General features: G+C 37.7%; 1 protein-coding gene across 4 annotated transcripts in view; it reads right to left on the bottom strand.

The window, feature by feature from the left end:
* The window catches only part of PTPRK (protein tyrosine phosphatase receptor type K), a 389,066-nt gene that overhangs the window by 4,754 nt on the left and 362,094 nt on the right, over positions 1-22,218 (bottom strand). For 2 of the 4 annotated variants that reach the window (XM_063124697.1, XM_063124698.1), the window contains exons 18-28: positions 20,109-20,185; positions 17,318-17,354; positions 14,225-14,322; positions 13,545-13,661; positions 12,755-12,909; positions 11,737-11,872; positions 8,833-8,982; positions 8,118-8,291; positions 6,118-6,249; positions 5,185-5,310; positions 2,932-3,095 (exon numbers count right to left, since the gene is read on the bottom strand). In XM_063124697.1, coding sequence (XP_062980767.1) covers positions 2,932-3,095; positions 5,185-5,310; positions 6,118-6,249; positions 8,118-8,291; positions 8,833-8,982; positions 11,737-11,872; positions 12,755-12,909; positions 13,545-13,661; positions 14,225-14,322; positions 17,318-17,354; positions 20,109-20,185 — 1,366 coding nt within the window. Of the gene's footprint in view, positions 1-2,931; positions 3,096-5,184; positions 5,311-6,117; positions 6,250-8,117; positions 8,292-8,832; positions 8,983-11,736; positions 11,873-12,739; positions 12,910-13,544; positions 13,662-14,224; positions 14,323-17,317; positions 17,355-19,893; positions 19,912-20,108; positions 20,186-22,218 lie in introns of all 4 variants that reach the window. The other 2 variants (XM_063124699.1, XM_063124696.1) reach the window with 2 other exon arrangements.

Here is a 22,218-nt window from a genome sequence, read left to right as displayed (position 1 = left end):
TAAGATATACTGAAAATGAATTATTAACAAAGCTTAACGTATTTGAGTATTCTCTTATTTAGAACATAGAAGACAGGGCCCTTGAAGAGGAAAGTTCTCAAAATGCACTGGGCTTTATTAATAAAACAATATTTTCAGTGCAATTTACAGGTTGTCTCTTCTGTTTGTTTTGGCTCAGGTCGACTCAGCCTTCCATCCTTCTGAGGTCAGTAAAATGAGTACCCAGCCAGCTGGGGGAAAGATAGCCATGACTGGGGAAGGCAATGACAAACCACCCTGCTATAAAGTCTGCCAAGAAAACGTCAGCGAAAGCAGGCGTCCCTCTAGGAGTCAGTAATGACTCAAGTGCTTGCACGAGAGGTTCCTTTCCTTTCCTATTTTTTTCTTTATAACCCGTTAACAGCTCCTTTGTTTTGTCTTGACTGAACTTCAGTTTGTTCACACTCATACATCCTCTTCCTGTTCAGAACATGGGTAAGGGCTGTGTGGCATTTGGAGAGAGAGAATTGGGTGTCATCCACATATTACATAAGAACATAAGAAGTGTCATGCTGGATCAGACCGAGGGTCCATCTAGTCCAGCACATTGTTCACACAGTTGCCAACCAGCTGCTGACCAGGGACCGGCAAAGCAGGACATGGTGCAACACCATCCTCCCACCCATGTTCCTCAGCAACTGGTGCACATAGGCTTACTGCCTCAGGTACTGGAGGTAGCAGATAACCATCAAGGCTAGTAGCCATTAATAGCCTTCTCCAGGAATTTATCCAACCCCCTTTTTAAAGCCATCCAAATTGGTGGCCACTACATCTTGGGGTAGGGCATTCCATAATTTAACCATGTGCTGTGTGAAGAAGTACTTCCTTTTATTTGTCCTGAATCTCCCACCAATCAGCTTCATGGGATGACCCCAGGTTCTAGTATTTTGAGAGAGAAAGAAAAATGTCTCCCTATCCACATTCACACCATGCATAATTTTGTATACCTCTATCATGTCTTCCCTTAGCCTCCTTCTCATAGGGGAGATGCTCCAGCCCCTTAATCAATTTATTTGCCGTTTTCTGCACTTTTTCCAGTTCTATAATATCTTCTTTTAGGTGTGGTGACCAGAACTGTACACAGTATGGTTGGATAGTTTTATTGTATGGCATTTGGAGAGAGAGAAATGGGTGTCCTCCACATATTGATAGCACCCAGCTCCAAAACCTTATCAGTTTCATGTCAATAAGCAGCATTGGAGAAAAAGCAGCCAAGTAAAATGCCATAGCACACATGCCCTGGACCAAATGGTTGTTTCCTGAACCTCATCTACTGAGCAACAAGACAGGTGTGGAACCATTGAAGGACAGTACTTTCACTCCCTATCCTGGACAGAAGGATACTATAGTTTACGGTATCAAACACTGCTGAGAGGTCCATGAAAACCAAAGGTATGTGCTCCCCTGTTTCTCTTGTGGTGTAGATCATCTACCAGAGCCACCAAAGCCATTTTTGTCCCAAACTTGGACCAGAAGTCACATTGAAATGGGTCAAGTTGTTGCAATGCCTAGAGCTGTGCAGTCACTATCCACTTGAGCACCTTGCCAAAACAACAACAACAACAACAATGGGAGATTTGCCACTTGTTGGCAGTTAGCAAGATCATGGGGCCCAGCAGAAGTCTGCTCACAATCATCTGTCAGGGATGCTTTAGGGTGGATTCCTGCATTGAGCAGGGGGTTGGACTCGATGCCTTGTAGGCCCCTTCCAACTCTGCTATTCTATGATTCTATGATCTCCTTTAATATCTGATAATGAAGAGCCTTTACCCTATGACCAATAAACAATCTGGTGGCATACTGAGGTTCTGGACTATAATCCTCATAAGCCTGAGCCAACATGACCAATGTGAGTTGTATTATGGGAATTGTAGTCCAAAACATCTGGAAGGCACCAGTTTGTCTATCCTGCCCTATGAGAGCTACCTACCTACAGCTAAACAGCTGGTTTAACAATATGTATTTAGTTAGAACTGAGTCACTTGCTTCATGGGATTTCCGAGATACACGTAAATTTTCCCAGACAGACATTCAGTTATTGTGGCACTTACATCTAACATGCATATTTAAACATACAATATCTCACACTGGAATTGGTTTTTTTCTATCATTGTTGGATTACCCCTTTTGAATTTTGAGGAGTTCACACTTCCCTTTCTGTCTTTTTTTTTTTTTTTTTGGCAAGAAGACCTCTTGCTAAGCTTATTTATTTTAGACATTTAATACCCCTTTCTGCAATCAGACTCCCAGAGCAGCTCACAACAGAAAATTAAAGACATCTTATACCATAAAAATCAACAATCACAAGCTATAATAAATTATTAGAGCCAGACCACAAACGAATAAAAGCAAACTTAAAATCAACAGTTCTAAAAGGCCTAGGAAATTTAACAGGTGTCCAGCTGGCACTGAAAGGATAACAAGTTCTGCAGTAGGCAAATCATCCTGGAGAGAGAATTCTACAGATGGGGCACCATCAGGGAGAAGAAGGTCCTGGGTCACCATATGCTTCATGTCCAGTGGTAATGGTACATGGAGAAGAGTCTCCAAGGCAAATCTTAATACACAGGCAGGCCTTTATTCTTGAACATGCATACCTGCAATTTGTGCCAGTATGCATACCCAAGTACAAAATATAAAGTGAGAATCCAAAAGTCTCACATTCATGTTTCGACCACTTTCTGTTAGCATTTAGTTGTAGAACCCCTGATGATCATTGTATCTAGAATAACTTTTTAAAGAAGGCCACGCTAAATAGTCTTTGGTTGGGTAAGTAAGAGAATAGTCTACCATTCCTTTAATGAGACATACCTAGAACATTTCTCTACATGAAATCCAATTCACAGTATCGACATAATTAGTTGTGAGGACAGAATGCTAAATCACACTTACAAGCAGTGAATTATAGTTCTCCCTTCCCCTTCTTCACATTCTTCCTGCCACTTTTCAACCTGAAGAATTAATTTCAAGAATGATCGTTTGGAGCCTGGCACATCCCTGTGAGATGCCCATCCCAGATACTGGAATTGCTGTACCATCAGATAGCCTTCCTGAGGCTGATAAAAAAAATAAACAATATCGTGTTAAACACTGCAAATAATCGTATTGGTCCATGATAGAAAATCCTAAAGTCACAGCAGAATAATAGGTTAAGAACCATTTAAAAGTTACAAGGTAAGCAAGTTTCCATGTTCATCAAAACTCTGAAATAGACTGGATGTCTATTAAAAAGCAAAAGCAAAGTGTTTGTGTGTGTGTATGGGGGGGGAGGCAGGATGTTGCATGATAACAGTTTTCTACTCTGCAAATTGCAATAGCGTTAAGAAAAATTGGGGTGGAAGAGGTGTTCTGCAGACTTAAGCAGTTTAGGCTGTGCTTGATGAAACTGTCTCAGGTTTCACCAAGTCTACAGAGTAGCGAGATTGCTTACTCTTGGGAAATATAAACGCCAACATCTATTTGGTACTGATTCTAGAATTAACTGACCATTGGTTCCCTGGAACCCACTTCTGCAAGAGAACAGAAATAAAGGGAAGGGTAGTAGTCCTTACATTAGCAAAGCTTTCTATTAATTTGAATGGCTGTCCACCATAAGAAGGGAGAAAAGGGACCTTGAAGTTTCCCATCAACAGTTAGCACCGGGACAGCAGATTGAGCAGGTACACAGGTCACGGTCTTCCCCACTGTGGTCAGATGCTGCATATTTCTGTTTACATTATAGTAATAGTTTCTGTAATTTGGGTCTTTATAGGGGGAATTAGCATATAAAAATTTAATGCAAATCTGTGACGTAGGCTATTGACAAATGTGCCCACCACCCCAAAAGGTTGGGATCCTTGCCATGGATTAATTTTATGTAGTGGAACTCAGATGATGGAACAGGGCTTCCCTGCCCCTTCCTCTTTTCTGCATCATCCTGAATACTGTCTTCTGAGGATTGGGCAACATTCAGTACAATTTTAAGGATTCCCAGAAAGGCAGCAGGGTGGGTGGGGCTGCCTTGCAGAAGTGCTTTTCTGCTTTCATAAGGCACGTTTGGATGCCACCCAAGGTGGCATTTTGGACTACAATTTAATTTAAATGGTTAACTTGAACATGTCTGGTAGTGCTACGCAGTTTACCTGACATGTAGAGTTACCCAGTTATATTAAAGCAGTAGCTGAAGATATAAACTAACCCTCATAAACTCCCATATCTAAATAAAAATAATGAGCTTAATGATGTTACCAATGACATCATATGAATACAGTAAACTTTACCCATTTTGTATCATATCAAGTAACATACAGCAAGCAAAGATAATAAAAATAGGGGACAGAATGGAAGTACAATAGCTATTTTGTGCTTCTAATGAATTATTTATTTTGGCAATTTGGGGTATGGCAACATTAAAAGAAAACTAACACAAGGACTTGAGAATCTGCATTAGAAATTGGTGGTTTGGGAATAGATTGAGAAAATTTTGAAAATACAAGTTGTAAAAGAAATGAAAGCTTTTTATATTACTTTGCTTAATTGCACAAAGTACTAGAAATAGGGTGTACGTAAGAGTAAACCTTGGCATAGTAGTGGTGCAAGCAAAGCTATAGCAAACAACAAGAGTGTTTTTGTTTCATAAATACTTAAAACAGTATGAGAATGCTTCTCCTGCCACCATAAGGCAAAAGAGGTCCCACCTCTGAAAACATCACACAAGGCTTCACATCAATATTATGAATACTAACAGGTTTACTGTTTACATTCATTATTTTTTGTAAGTTTTCTTTTGGCAAAACATATAAAACTTCTCATTACCTTTAGACCAACCTTCCCTAACCTGGAGCCTTACAGATGTTTAGACTACAATTCCCATCAGTCCCAGCCAGTATAGCAAATGGTCAAGGATGATAGGATTTGTAGTTCAACACATCTGGTGTCACATTAGCAAAAGTTCTCTAGAATATAGTGCACTGAAAAGAAGTTTGGGGTAGATCAAAGAGTCTGCTCTAAGTATGTCTAGGCCCGGATCCAAACCTGTGACTCTTCCAACCTATTCTGAAAACCTTTAGCTAGTTTTTGTCAAGCACTTTACTTATTGTGAAGTCCAGTCCCTAAAAACAGCACATTATCTGGAACTCTTCTGTTAACCATCACCATATTCCTTACCCTTGTTAAATTGCATATTCTGAAAATTCTGTTTATTACATCACAATCCATTGAGCAAGACATGCATTCCACCTGAATAGGACCATATCTCAGCATCCCTTCTTCTGGCCAGTACTGCGGGCAGCCCTGTATAATATTAAAAAGGTGTAATTAAATTATGACTACCATTACACATCACATTGAATTACCATAAGGAAGACACTATACAGTACAATTTGCTACAGTTAAATTATGGGCCTGTTCAGCCGACACACTAAGCCATGGTTAGGCCGCTAACCTTTTTGCAGCAAATGGTTAGTGATGTTGTTTAAACCATGGTTATGTAGCCACCATGTTTAGGAATTGTTCCCATGACACAGTCATGGACTACACAACATGCTAAGCTATAATGTTTAAGCTCAAAATGCTTAATCACCATGCTTTTGAAAAGGGTCATAGTCCAATCATCAGAACTACAAACTCAATCACTGCTTTTAAAACTCAGCTAAAAACTTTTCTTTTCCCTATAGCCTTCAAATATTGAGTTTGTTCTGACTCTATACTGTTAGCTTCACCCTACCCGGTGCCTGTTTACACTTCCCTGTGCCTGTTTGCATTCTCCTTCCCTCTTTATTGTTTACTACAACTTATTAGATTGTAAGCCTATGCGGCAGGGTCTTGCTATTTACTGTGTTATCTGTACAGCACCATGTACACTGATGGTGCTATATAAATAAATAAATAATAATAATAATAATTAAGTATTAACCAAGAGGTTTCAAGAAGACAGGTTATTATATTACTCCATCTTTGCAGGTTTGATTTACCCAGGGCTTCCTTTACCTGCAAGCGCTGAACAAGCCAATGTTTACTTATGCTGAACTTTTTCTAGTGTGTCTCAGTGACAGAATGCATCCATTTTAATGAAGTTTGCAAAAACTCTTAAGAACTTACCTGTGCTAAATCAACTTCATTTAACATCACAAGAGATGTACAGCCATAGTCATATACTAATCTCCAGAAATCTTTCACAGTGTTTGGCAGTGGGTGCTGTGTGACGATGAAAGCAGCAGGTTGTCTGTAGCTCTGCATAAAGACATTAAAAGAGGATTGTAATCAGAAATAATCTTTATGAAGATCATAGCAATGATATAGAAACATTTTTTTTTAAAAAAAATTAGTCCACCTTTAAGGGTAAAACATGCTCAGCTGAAGAGTGGAGCAGACAATGAATGGTTCATTCTTTTCTTCCTGACAATTGAAGGCCGGGCCAAAGTTTAAGTCATCCAGACAAGATTCCCCTCAATCCCTTGGTTCTTCCTTTTACAGAAGAGCAGAATAGCTCAACTGGTCCTGAGTTACTGCTTGGGAGTATTATTTTTAAGGCCTTTATAGGCCTATCAAAAAAAAGAAAAAGAAAAGTAGAGTGTTTTTAACATTTGGCCTTGAGATCATGCCCAACTGCTCTGCACATAAATACCTTGTGAGTCTATGAGGAGTTCAAAGTTTCCCCTAGTGAATGGCTCTGTAGCTACATTTGTTTTAACACTGTGGGGGGAAACTAGAGAAAAGAGTTTCATGAGACCTCAGGCTTAGTCATTCAGATCGCATGCCTTCCATAACCATCGTTTTGGACATCTCTTTATTGTTTGCTCTACTCTCCTGCTGACTGGGAATAGAAAGTTGAAGTTACCATGAAGCAGTCATACCCTCCCCTGCTGTATGATGTTACTCTATATTGATTGGGAAGAAGTGGGGGTTCTCTACTACAATTTTTCAGATTTGTGCAGTTACCAAGTCATAGCTAATCAGGATTTCTTTACCTGTCCCTCTAGCCATTTTCTACTTTTTAAAATTAGGTTCTATTTGGTCCCACCTTCCCAGTATGAGACAAGTTAATCCTTTGTTGTCTTGCTCCACTCCCTTCTGACTAGAAGAACACTTCATGGTAATTCCAACTTCCTAATTTTATAATATCATCATCATATTTATTAGGCAACCAAGTGCAGGTCATAGCCACAGCAACCAACAACAAATAACATTCTGTTCAATACAGTATATTAACAGTAAAAAAATTCTATCGCAAAGTTAAAATTCAATATACAAATACACAGTGCCTTACAAGAATATTAAAATAAGAGAAAATATCTCATATACCTGAAGACAACTTCTTGAAAACCAGTTTTTCTATTTAGGTTAGAAATTCTTTCCAATCAAATTTACTTAGGGTCACTTTTGGGCTCTAAGCATTGTAGATTTTTGAAGTTATGGCCCTGGTTTGCACATAGTGTCAATTCATGGATTCTTTAACCCATAAATTGGCGAGCCTGTTGCCCCCTGTGTGCTCATTGCTTCTGCTTTAAACCAACTTCCATCAACAACCCAGGATGTCTAACCCCAGAACTCCTTGTTGGGTTAAACAACCCAGAAATTAAGACAGGGGTCTTTACCAGCCTTTTCTGGAGATGCCAGGGATTGAAGCTAGGACTTTTTGTATGCAAAGCATAAGCTCTCTACTACTGAGCCCTTCCCCATTTGTCTGCATACAAACAACTCAACTTGGATACACAGATGGCAGTAGCTATGCAATATGTTGAAGGGGAATATCATTTCTTTACTGTTCTGCTCACTAATCTATTATTTCTCCTGGGACTGCACTAATTAGTAAAAGACAAATACCTAGAGCTGACTGCAAATTAACATACAAATCATAAAGGTCCTCCTAGAATTTCCCTTCATGAATGTTCAATTCCAATAACCTACTGAAAGTTTGAAATACTGGCTTCAAATAATTAGTGGGCATTTATACAACTTTACTCACTTTTTATTTTTATTTTTTCTAAAAGACTATTTTACGGATGAACAATTTATTCTTTTACTAGCAAGAGTTTAGTTGTACATTATTATACATCTTTTCAAGGCATGTTACATAAACAAAGGAAATAGTCTCTCACGTCCATAAGAGCAGCATTGATGTAGTTGCTGCTCTCGCCATCGATAGTAATTAAGAAAGGCAAACATCTGTCAGGTGGCAGCATATCCATAAAGCGGTTTTTGTCGTGGTTCCTTGGCAAGCATGCTATACTGCAGTCTTCAGCTTGTAGCCGAGGAGTCACAGAATTCAGGGTCTAAAGGGCAGAGGAAATCTTCGTTATGTTTTTTATTCCTTACAGAAATAAAATTGGGCATTAAATAACATTGTAAGGTGAGAATGGTGGAATTCAGGAGGAAAGCAAAACAAAAAACAAAAATCCTACTCAAGTTGCCCTGCAGTTTAGCCATGACAGAGCATGAAAAAAAGTCTGTGTATATTGAATTGGTTCTCAATTTACATCCCACCCAAAAGGGGAAAATGGGAAAGTATGGTGTAAAAATTCATGCTAGGTGTTTCAGACTTATTTAAAATGCAAAATCAATTCTGGTGGGCCAAAGGTCACTGATGTTCAAATGATCTGGCAAGTCAATGGCAATTACAATCAGACAACGGTATTCCACATTTATAGATGACTTTGCAAAGCACATAATGAAAGAATTAGATGGCACATTAGGCTTTAACACAACAAGCTGGCCAAAGGTTATGAATCTGATATAAAACCTGGAAGAAATTATATATAGCCAGAAGCAAAGAAGATGTTGCTATATAAAAGAGCTACCAGCAACTGAAAGTACCTGAAATTCATCTTTGAGATGTGAAGAGTTTGTCTGAGAGTCTATTCTTATCATGTCAAAATATGCAGCTTTAAATTCACAGACAGGGATGGCAGTTTCTCCACATAAGCAGGCTTCCAGAATTGCATCATGAATAAATATATACTGCTCCTGCCAAAGAAGGAACAGAAGAAGATTCTAGCAATATTTTAAAAAAGAAACAAAATTGAGATACCTTCTCACTAGGAATCTTATTCCATACAGCTTAACTCAATCCATTTTTATACTGCGTAAGCACCTTAAATACAGCCTATTTCATTTAATCAGCGTGATTTCCTGAGAATGGCAAATTTTAAATCCAACGATACTCAATGGCAAAGGTATCAGTAATTTGCTTAAAGAAGGTATTTAATGTTTTAGGGATGTTTCCGTTTTAGTGTTTCTGCCTTACAGGCCAATTTGCTTTCATTCTTGATACTTGAAAACAGCATTAAAAATAGCTCTGGATTAATTGCTTTGAATATCTCCACATATCAAGAACAGAGAGAATGTAAAGCAAAGGGTTCTGCTTAAAATCCTGAAAAAAATATCTTTGATTTTAAGAATGCAAATTTCAAGGTCTTCATGATTAAGGGATAGAGAAGAATTTTGGAAACAAAATCTTCCAGTTCAAAAATACTCTAGAATTTAGAAGCCAAACTAAACCCCTTCCAAAATTCATCTTGGCCCAGATCAACACAAGCCAGATTCGCACCATCACTATGGCTTGTTGAAGCCACAGCGGGTGCTGGGCACCATTTGTCTTATCACCTGGCCAGGTGTGGCTTGTCTTGTCGTCCGAACATGGCTTGTTGGATGGGGAAACAACCCTCAAATAACCCATGGGCTGCTGTTTGATTTCATAGTTGCTTCTCCTCCAACAAACAATGCCAGCTGGGTTCAAATGACATGACAAAGCTGCTCTGGGGTGGCTGATCAGGCAAATGGTGCTCAGCATGCCATCTTGTAAACCAGGTCAATGGCATCTCTCCTTTCCAAAGCATCTTGTGTTAGGGGTGGGTGGGATAGGGAAAAGAAACAGCCACTAAGGCTGCTTCTAAGTTCCTTCATTCTAAGCTATTTCTATTGATATAAACTCTAGGAAGCGTTGGCAATGGAAGGTTCAGCCATACATTGAAACTCCATGTTAGAGAAATATAAATTTAGGGAGAGGTCTCAAGTTTTGTAAGCCCCCTTATCTGGGTCTTTCCACACAACATGGAACCTTTGAAAAGGGTGGGGAAAGAAGAGAAGTGAGAGGGCTGGCAATGATGGAGAAGTTTGAGGTTTTCAAAGCTTTCAAGAATTCTTGGAAAATAACAAAGCTTTGTTCAAGAATTCTCCTAAAAGACTGGGGTGGGTGGGAGCCCATTCCAAACTGAACTGGGCAGGTTTTGACCAACACTACTCTTGAATGCATAGATAAACTGCTATATGTGACATATTCCTCACTGTTTGCCACTTTCCTATCCTTGATATATGGTAAACCTAGATGTCACTAGATCTAGAAAGCAAACATAAGCCTGGCTCACATATGACATTTCCCCTACTTAGACTGTAAGCTCTTCATGTTAGGAGCTTGACCATTTGGGTTATACAAGTGCCATATATGTTGCTGGGGAAATAAATGTAATAGTGCAAATAAAACTTTTCATAAAGGAGAAGAAAGTGAACAACTCTTGTACAAAATTGGTGCAACTGTTTATGTTGTTGGCAGTTTATGCTGGCATGAAGTAGGGATAAGGCAAAATTGGTTTGCTTTTCATTTAAGATGAACAGACTTAACTTGCACCTTCTCAACTAACACGCAAAATGGAATGCAATTATCCTTGTTTTTGCACTTCTCCAAATTTTACAATACCTTCCTATGATTAAAAATGTGTCTCAGGAGGAATTGTGTATAAAATTGCAGAAATGGGGAGACTGAACTTAAGCTTGAAAACAAAACAGACAGATCTGTCCATTCCAAGGCCAGTTTTAGCTCAATATAATGCCAGGTTTGCTTGTACAACATTTTGAATGTATAAACTGGACTGTTGCCAAGCTAGCTTCTTATGAGCATCTAGCAGGGAATTGGCCCTATTCATATTTGCAGCACATGCAAAGAATCAAGGCCCTTTTTTCAGGTGCAACACGGGGATGTTCTGGAAGCTTAATGCTCATTGCATATTCTCCATAAATTTATCTGAATCCCCTTTAAAACCATCTAAGTCAGTGGCTGAGACTACATCTTGAGTCAGTGAATTCTGTAAGTGAAAGGGACACTGTGTAAAGAGCAGGTGTGTCGGAGCCACTGTAGAGAGCTTGCTTCGTTCCTCCCTGCCAGAAAGAACACCCTGACAGTGGACTTGGAACTGGAGAGCTGAAGGGCAGCCCACCCTGACCTCATCCATCGGCCAGAACATCAAGGGCCACTTGGCGGCTGCTCCCCCCCACTTCCCATGAAGAACATCATGACTAGGGGTAGATCCTTTGGCCAGAGAAGGAGCTGCTCTTCCAAAGCTTGTTTTCCTCTTTCTGAGGAAGGAACTAGGAAGAATCAAAGAAAAAGCAGGAGAAACCATTTTGCTGCAGCTGCTCGAAATATATGAACATGCTGTGGCAGCTGAGGGGGGAAAAGTCAAGGAAATGCAGTTTCTTTCATACTCCAGTTGAAAGATCCCTCAAGTAACTTTTCACTCAGCTCTGCCATTTTATGAATCTCTATCATGTCTCTCTCCCCTGCCCACCCCCTTAGTCATCTGGACTGCACCAATTGCTCATTCTTGCTTAGTGAATTGTCCTAATCCAGCAAGATTCTGTGTTATTTCTAGGAAACCTAACTAAATGCATCCAAGAAGAGAAATGGACAATTGATTATTAACAGCAGATAATCAAGCACAATACCTCTGTCTGTACCATGTTGATGCGCCGTGAACGTAATGCTTTGACACAATTGTAGATGTCCACAACACCTTCTCTTTCTGCCATGTCTAGCATTATGTCAATTACAATGTAACAGCCAGTTCGTCCAGCTCCAGCACTTAAATGAATCAGAAAACAATTTACAGAGTATTCTCAATGCATTAAAAAAAATCAGCCCCACAACCAATTATCAATTAAAAATCTTAAAGATCATATCCAGTGGTAGCCTTACACTAGGGCAAAGCCATTATGGGATAATGTTTTTAAGATTTCTAAAAATTCCTTTCTTGTTCTTTATAGTAGTATTAAAACTCTGTATATACAGTGACTACCACTTGTAATCTCAGAGTTGATTAAGTGACATATATTAGCATGGGGATTATAGATGTGTCTTGTGTAGTTCTCAGTCATCTCAAATAAACATGCACAGAAGAATTTCCTAACAGAAGTATTCTCCGCTCTTATAAGTATTAAATAAATAGTGCTGTGCATGAAATCTGTACTTAGTTGGTTCTGAGGATAGCAACTAGATAATCTTCATTTCCAGAAATAGTTGGGATATTCCACATAGATTATCCCCCCCCCCAAACATCTAAACTAGTGGTCCCCAACCATTTGCCCCTATATGATGTTAGACTACAACCCCCATCATCTCCGGACGCATGGCCAATGTTCAGTGATGATGCAAGTTGTAGTCCAACAAGATGTGGAGGACCAAGGGTAGGAACCACTGATACAAACCATACCTTAACCTAGTTGAAAGCAGGCCAGTTCATTTTATAACACATACAATAGAAATTAACTAAATAGGACATTCAGGGAAGCCTGATCGCTGGATAATAGCATCGTTAGTGTGAATCTATCAGACTGCTTATTGGAAAAATAATTCAAGATATATGACCAAAAACACAATGCCACACTAAGACAACTTCACAAGAGACTACGGTTCATGCTCACATTGAGAAATTATAGGAAATGCATCTACCTCTTCTCTACACACCTGCAATGCACAACAATAGGCCCAGCACTAGGAGGGTTAGATAGTTTTACACGGCGTATAAATGAAAGAAGGCCTGTTGCATTGTAAGGTACTCCATGATCTGGCCAGCCAGTAAAGTGGAACTGTTTAACTTCACGGATTTCATTGTAACCCCTCTGTCAAAATAGAAGAACAAAACAGAAAACCACTAATATTTTTTCTTTGTTTGATGAGTTATATGGAGGGTGGGGGAGAGACACATTAAAATAAAAATATTGACTTTTGAGGCAAGCACAACAACTGCCAGAATCAATAAACGTTTTTGTCAGTATTCCAAGCCAAAAATATGACAATTGTTGCTTAAAATGGGACTTCTACAGTGGAATTTATGCATGACTATAAATACAATCTGTCAGTTGATCTTTATCTGCTTCCTTCATAAACCAAATACAATATTGAATGCAGCACTATTTTCTCATCATACCTTGAAAACTGTACACTTACTGAGCCAGTGCTGTATGTATTATAAAATTACAACAAGCATATGAAAATTTCCCAAGAAGTCAAGGATATAATGTAACATGTGTGTGCATGTTAGTACAGAGGACAGCTTGAATCAGTTCTTAAGGATTACAGCTCTGAAGATTTATGGATTAAATTGACACAACACACAGAGGGCATGTGAACGTCACAAATGCAGTTGTCGTCGACAATCTCTGAGATTTGTAGGGGGGAGAGGGATTGCAACTGACAGAAGTGTTAACAACTCATAACACATTTTGAATAAAGAGAGAATTTTAGAGATACTTACCCTTTCAAGGGTGAATGTCCTGACCACATATTCTGCAAGTGGTTCCACTTCCACGCAAGTAACTTTGAAGTCCCCATAAACTTCAGTGTCATCAGGCCAATACTTGTAGCACTTAACCTATGAACAACATTTTTAAAATATCTCCAAACCAAGAAAATGTAATATGGAATAACTTCAGAGCATTCGAAAAGACTACAGTACAGCACAATGACATACTCTTAAAGGCTTTAGCAAACCACCCAGATCATATTGAAAGTGGCCTGCACTGAATGATCTTCATTAAAACAACACTTGAATGAGATAGTGCTTTCATTTTCTGTCCTCTAGGCATATTCATCCCATGTCTAGGCCCTTCACTGCATAGGTGCAATGTGTGTGCATAAGGCCTATGTGAAGAATAAAATCTAAATCACGTCATATTTATGTGATATTCCACATAAATCAATCATGCAATTTGGGATACACACACTGAATTTTGCACATACAAGTCTATTCCACAAGTTACACACACAAGTGGAAGTGGTAGAACACCGCAAATTTACTCTCTGATTCCCATGAAGGGAGTCATTCATCTGCACTGAACCCTTAACTTTACATTTCTAGTATTTTTATTTGCTAATTATTATTATTATTTTTAATACATTCCCAAAGTTATCAACTTTTTCTATGATGATACTCACCCGCCCAACCTCAACTAAATTGGTAACCATAACGATGCATGCTGATTGTTCTTGCCATATCATTCTCCAGAAATCATACACTGTTTCATGGACTGGACCTGAAAAGAATATGCTCTTAAATAAATGTAAAATAAGTACAAAGCCACTGATCCCTGAAATAGCTGTCAGTTATTTCCTTAAGTATGAAGGACTCCAGTAATCCTTCCCCAAACTGCTGCAAATTAATAACTTATGCATCATTAGTGTTGAAGTATCTCATTTAAACCAGATTAGTAGTTTTTTAAAAAAAAATATTAAAGTAGGTATTAAGACTCTTCAATTTTCCTTATGCCAGAAAATGGTAATATCTGAGAATTAGCAGAGTTTTAATATGAGTTCATTAGCACATGGAAAGTCACCTTATCATTGCTTTTACTATAGATACTGAGAAGCCTCTTTGACCTACTCCCCTGCTGTCAATATTTATTAAAGTGTTAAACAATCTTGCTCCCCCACTCCCATGTAGGGAGATGATCATGGAGAGGTTAATCTGCACTGGCTCCTTAAACTTCAGATTCTGGTACCTTTACTTCATAAGACCTGCTTCTATTTTCAATAGCATTAATTAATTAGTATCCTCTTCTTATAGAAAAAATTAATATTGGGGGAAATGTTATTAATGGCTACCAATCATGATGGCTATACATAATCTGCAGGTTCAGGGGCAGTACCCAATTAGAAACAAGCACTAATATAAATTGTTCTAGCATAAGCAACCTCTAGTGCACCAAGCATTTGTTGGTGCAGTGGGTTTTGCCAGAAAATCTCTGGCAAAACCCATTGCTAGATGCTAGAGGTCACTTACACTAGGCAACATGGTGCCCCCAGACACCTTTCTTGGTGCTCAATAAGGTGCAATACCTTTCCTACTCTAATTTTCTTACCAGCAGCTGGGATTGCTGTGAAAAAGGTTTCTGTTGGTGCTAAAAAGGTGGTTCAAGGGAGTTGTTTGTGTTGGGTCTCAGATCCCATCCCTGACTTGTACTCAGTCTTTGGGGCAGGTTACTTGTCCTTTGCCACACCTCCGATGGCAGCCACTTTGTGCCCAGGACAGTTTCTCAAATTGCCCATGTGCTCATGGCCCCAAAGGATTGTCTAGCCCTGAGCTACTGCAAGATAATTTGTGTTATCATTAGTGTCAAGTTAGATACTGCCCTAGGAGTATCTATTGCTGGGGGAAATCAATGGGAGAAGGCTATTGCCCTCATGTCCCATAGGTGGACTTTATGGAGGCATATGATTGTCTGGTATGGAATTCCAATTTTGCAGGATAAATAACAAATAAAGAGATCTATACTGACATGCTGCAATGGAATTTTTTAAACATATCAAGTAGCTGCATGTCCATTTTATTATTTGTAACTGTAATGGAATGTAGTCGACAAATTAACAACAGGCATTAACTGCAGATATATTAGGAGATGAAAATTAACTGACAGAATTTAATAGTACTTAATTTTATATAGCTTGCACAATTATAGATATAATTTGAGATGTTAAATGACTCAAAATATTGATGCTTCAGATTTTGGTGATTTTAAACATGTTCCATTGGTTCAGCTAAGCACTGAAGAGATAGAAATCTCCTTAAGCCTTTCTTATTTGACGTGCTGAGAAAAAAATTGCTGTAGTGATAATGAATATTTCTTTATATTTTCTGAAATGATAAACTTAGATTAAGTATGTCCCACATAATAAGAATTTGTGCTATGACAAATAAGAATTTGTGCTATAACAAGAAAAACAGTTCAGATAAAGCTGAGACTGCTGCTTTTCAGCCACATTATTACCTCTCTTTTGTATCACCCTTTTGGGCCATGAGCCACTATCTAGTTCGCTGAATCCAGCCATAGAAGATTAAACAAAAGAAGTCCAAGGGTCCATTGCCCCACTCTAGAGCCTACATTCAATACAACTACAGAAGGGGCTTGCCACCCCTCTCTGTCCTGAAATTTCAATCCCCCTTTCATGTACTTTCACTAGCCCTAATTGCACACATATTACCCTATTTCTTTGATTCTAAGACACACTTTTTCCCATATAAACATCCCTAAAAATGGGGTGTGTCTTAGAATCGCGGGTGTGTCTTAGGGTTTTTGTTGTTGTTGTTGGTACTGAAATTAGTGTGCATCTTACAATCGATGGCGTCTTACAATCGAAGAAATACGGTATGTCATGGCCACTGCTTTGAGCAGCAGCTTGGACACTGATTCTAATCCAGGTGAAGAGGGGGCAGCCAGATCAACTGGACCAGCAGCAGAGGTGCTGGATATTAACACAGGCGCCAGATGCATTTATTTATTTAGAATCTTTTTGGATTGCTCCTCCATTCAATGAGCACTTGAGGTGATGTAAAATACAAATATAAAGATTAAAACACAAACACATACAAATATATGATCCTTACATATATGGTCTTTCAAAAGAAGTTCTACCCCATCTACAACAGGCTGTAGTTCCAATCCCAGATTGTTATTATTATTATTATTATTATTATTATTATTATTATTATTATTTATTTAATGAGCCTCAGTTTGTTCGCCCTCAGTGCACTGATTCAGGGCTTCTATAGCTTCCACAGAATCAGTTGAAAAGGAGAGATAGAACTGAATATCATCGGCAGAGTGATAGACCCCATCCCCAAACTCCAGATGACCTCTCCCAATGGCTTCATGTATACATTAAACAGCATAGGAGGATAGAATAGATCCCTGAGGAGCCCCATAGGGCAACAGCCAAGAGGATAAGTACCAGTCTCCCAGAACCATATTCTGGGAACGCTCAGTCATATAGGACTGGAATTACTGCAACACAGTGCTTCTGAGTCCCACATCAACCAAGTGTCCCAGGAGATTACCAAGACTGATGGTATCAAATGTCACTGAAAGGTCCAGCAAAACCAACAGAGAGATGCTCCCCTTGTCTAAGTCCTGGCAAAGATCACCAGTCTCCCACACCCCTCCCTCCACCATGGTCCGGAGCAATCCTTCAGTTATAAAACTAGATAACTTATGAGAATTTTACAATGCTGCAAATACTCTAGTAAATTCTTACCTTGGGTTGCAATGTAGTGACTTGGTCTCTGGTATCCCTGAAACAGCAAAATAAGTTGATTTCTACAACTGAATGTTAGCTTAAAAGGTGGAATCCAATAAGGAAAAGGAAGGCATACCAAAGACATTTGTAGGCATCTTTTTCAAAATAGGCTAGCGGTAGCTGAAGAGGCTAATGTAAGTCAGCCATACTCAGTTGCTTAGTACATACTTAAATTATGGAATTTGCTTCTGCACGATATAATAATGGCTGCCAACTTGGATGGCCTCAAAAAGGGTTTAGACAAATTCATGGAGAATAAGACTATCAGTGGCTAATAATTATGATAGCTGTATGCTATCTCCAGTTTCACAGGCACTATGTCTGTGTATATTAGTTACTGGGGAAAACGCATGTGGGAGGCTGCTATTGCACTCATGCTCTATTGGTGGGCTTCTGAAAGATGTATGATTGGCCACTGTGCAAATAGAATAGTAGACCTGATAGGACCTGTTCTGATCCAGCAAGGCTTTTATGTTCTAATCATTTTTCCAAATTTCCAAGTACAATGTTGGAATTGGAATGAAGTCCAATTGATTATAATGGGTTTTATTTCTGAGTAAGTGTGCTTAGTCTTGAATGAAAATTTCATATAACCTAATACAATGTTTACCATAAAGAATATCATTAGATCAGTGCTTCCTAATAGGTGTGACATCTGTGACTGCCAACATTTAATATTTGTGCTTGTTCAGTGAAACTATAAGCTTCCCCCCACTTTTTATAATGTAAATAGTTCCATTTGCTTCATTTAATAAGCTGTGAAACAGTCAGACTTCATTAGCAAAAACTAACTTGCTATGAATGCACAAAAAATATTAGAGCCATAAATAATAAGCAGAATAGCTGAATGTTAGAGCTGGACAATGTGTATGTGTGCACAGATTAAAAATCTACATGCGATATTGTATAAACACTTTGTGCAATGACATAAAGATTTTTTAGAAATAAAACAAATGGTGTGTATATATAGCACTTTACATAAAGACATGTGTATATACACACACACACACACATGTATATATATATACTGCTAATTAACTTTCTCCACAATACCATTTGTAAATGCAGGGAAGGACTCAATTTCTGAAAGTGATTTTGAACACTATTAACTTCAATTTATTAGAGTATGAACTACAAAAACATAATTAGTTCCCATGGAAATTATTTAATCAAAGTGCCACATTTTGCCACGTGTATCACATAGGATTGTAGAAAGTAAGTAATTTAGTAGTGCTTACTAAATTTGAAGGATCAGCTTCACAAGCTAGACTTAAGCTCTTGTAAACGATATCTTCATTGATATTTACCCTCAATATTTCTATGGATTATTCTCGTTCTTAAAAATACCTCTGGAGGAAGCAGGATTGTAAAATTTTCCTCCTTAAAGCACAGTGTACTCTGCTGCTTGAGTTCGGAAATTACTGTTATGAAAATGAACACCCCCCAAATAATGAATCAGCGGTTTATTTGTTTTTGAGAAATATCAATTTAAAGCTGTGGTCTTGGTCATAAACAGGTAGAAGTATAGTAAGCCAGTGACCTAATATATGTGATTTATTCTAATTATCAGGAACTTGTATGAAATACATTATTAAAATTGTCAGTAGATCAATTTTAAATGCTGAGGAACACCATTCTATGTAACTATCATGAACTACACTTGCCTGCAAAAGTATTTTACAAGTGCACACATGAAGGTATCGATTAGTGTATTGCCACACATTTTAAAACTGCACTAAAACCAATCCTTAAATATATACTTTATTTGACTATAAAGTATTCTAGTAAATCATGCCACTTATAGTCATTTAAGGTATTTTATATTTGCCTACCCTCCTCATTTCATCTAGTTTAAGTAAAATCTTCTAACACAGTTTAATTTATTTTAGATAATAGATGATCCCACCTCTTAGAAACATGTCCATTATGTGGTTACAAATAATCTATGGTGGAAGTCAAGAAACTTACATGATGTTCTGAAATATATTTGTTTGTGTATATACTATATACACCATATGATATTCAATTCACCTTCGACTTGAGTAATAAATACGGAAGTAAATGTTCAGCACATTAGGCAATATTATTCAGACTAACTCTCATTAACAAAAGGAGACAATCCCACCAAGTACCGCTTCGATATAATAAGCAGGTCTCTTTTCAGAAGCAACACTATACACCATACTATCCAGCTTCTCACATGAAAATGGAATGCAAAATAAAAGCTACTAATCAAAGCAAACGAAAGTAATATTCAAGCAAAAAGTGATTTTTCTTAAACAAGAGTTCAGCTGGTTTAGCTAATGGTTTTCATGACTGCACTAAAGGACTAAGCTAACTTTTAAAATACAGGTACAAACATAAAATATTAGCACAAAAGAACATTTAAAAGACCAGATATATAAATGGGGTTAATTAAATGAGGCATGCACATATATCTAGTAATATAAATTAGAAGAGTAACGCAACTGAGAATGTTTGCTATATTAAATAATCATAACAGGATGCTGTTATTCACATATAGTGGTACTTACATCCCTGTACAGCCAAATCTACAGCCCAAATCAAAGTCAGATGTGAAAGAAAGCACAACAATGTCAGTGAGTACTAGGACGGAGAACAAGGAAAAGTGTACATTTTGTTCTTAATTAAAAAAAAGGCTGTCATTCAATTTGTAGGAATTGCATGCAAAAAAAGTTTCACAGAGAGAAGCTGGAAAGGAAAGAAGCAAGCTATACAATCTACTTACATCAATGTAATTAGCATTAATGTAGTCTGAAGAAGGATCATCCTCAACAGGTTGTAATATCACTCTGGAATGGTCATCTGTAAACATATTGTTTAAGTCAAACATGTCTTCAGAGCAAATGTACAATGGGAATAGATGAATATAAATTGAAATGATATATTATGATAAAACTAATCTTACAGAATCAGCATCCAACAAAAATATTTCAGTGGGTGCTTTTATCTATTAAAAAGGGAACAATTTCACATTAACAGAAGCAAAATGCTTCTATATTCCTTTAGGAGACCTGCAATCTCTCACATATTCATATCATAGCAATAGATAATGAAAAGTAGGGCATCTCTTTGCCATTAACTAAATCTGATAGCCTGGTTCAGTCTTTGCTGCATGTAAGTCACTTTAAATAGCTCCATCTAGCAGTTACCTCATTGTGATGAGCCTTTGCTCTAGAGCAGTGGTTCTCAACCTGTGGGTCGGGACCCCTTTGGGGGTCGAATGACCCTTTCACAGGGGTCGCCTAAGACCATCGGAAAACACATATTTCCGATGGTCTTAGGAAACTGTATTGACTGAACTATGTCATGTATCATCTTTTGTATTAGTAAAGCTATTGTCATGTATTATTTTCATTAGCAAACCATCCCATGACAATGGATTGTGTAGAGAAGAACAAAAATAATTTTATGGTTGGGGGTCACCACAACATGAGGAACTGTATTAAAGGGTCGCGGCATTAGGAAGGTTGAGAACCACTGCTCTAGAGTAACCTGCTTTATGAGAAAACAACGTTTAAACTCTGCCCCATCTAGGTGGATTTGCAGTGTCTAGGTTGATTAATATTGTCACTTCAGTCAAATAGTTTGTTTGAAGCAGTTCACAAGTAGGACAATTTAAAATGGCTGGCACAAGTCAGATGTTATCATTATGTTATCTAGTGACAGCCCTTGTTCACTAGAATGACTGGCGCAGTCGAAGAAAAACCTTCTAGAAGGAAAGCCATGATGAACACAGAAGAATGATTCACCAAGCAACAATGACACAGGGAGTATTCTCTTGAGGTGAAATCCAACTAATGTCCCTCTGCTGACAGAAGGCTTAGCTTACCATCAGGGTGGATTTGATTTAAATCAATTTGATTTAAATCACGATTTAAATCGCTAAGAAAGACTCAATTTAATCATGTGACTTCCCCCCCCCCAAAAAAAAGTGCAGTCTTCCTCACTATATTTTACACAACTCAGAGTTACCAAAGAGTCATTCTTTCTGGTATAATCTTAATATTTACAACCAGATGAAGGTTTCGTTTTTAGAATAGCAACTTTTCAGATTAGTTTTACAGTTATATCAAAAAAATACTGATTTGGTTATACTATTAGAAACACATCATAGATAATAATGAATTTATTGCGAGGTGAACTAGTTTAATAGGTAAATCATCCATATTTGAACAACTTTTCTGCTGTACTTTATTGGAAGGAGAAAAATAATCTTACAGAAACCTCTAGAAGAGCATGACATTGTGAATGGATTAATGGAATTCACTTACCAAAAAATTTATACATATTAAAAACTAATCCTTATTTCATGATGAATACCTTTGGACTATAACATATCTTAAATAGAAAAACTGTCTTTAGATAGATTTTCCTCAAAAAGCATTTTATTAAAAAAAATCCAATTTAAATAAAAAAAATCCAATTTAAATTAAAAAAACCTGATTTTTTTAAATTTATTTTTTTAAAAATCATTGATTGTTATTCACCCTGCTTACCACTATCACTTAAATGCTTAGTTCTTGAAAACTGTGATAGGTACATTTGAAAACATACTCTTTCAAGCATATCAATACGATGGGCAGCTAAATCTAAGCCTTTATTAGCTGTTCTCCCAATGGCACCACGACAGCAGATGCTTTTCTTGTTGTAAAATGGTAATCAAATTTTGTTTGTACTTTGGTCCTTACTATCAAAAGCTTTACTCCTGAGAACCTGTCAAGGTTCTTTGATTCTAATCATGGCAGTGGAGTGAATCAGTAGTAAACAACTGAACATCAGATATGGTGTAGCAAAGTTAAAGAAATGTAGTAACATGTTAATTCAATTTGAAAAAT

Source organism: Elgaria multicarinata, chromosome 4 (genome assembly GCF_023053635.1).
Source record: "Elgaria multicarinata webbii isolate HBS135686 ecotype San Diego chromosome 4, rElgMul1.1.pri, whole genome shotgun sequence".
Lineage (NCBI taxonomy): Eukaryota > Metazoa > Chordata > Lepidosauria > Squamata > Anguidae > Elgaria > Elgaria multicarinata.
The sequence above is the reverse complement of the archived record's forward strand: the minus strand, read 5'-3'. Positions and strand labels throughout refer to the sequence as shown.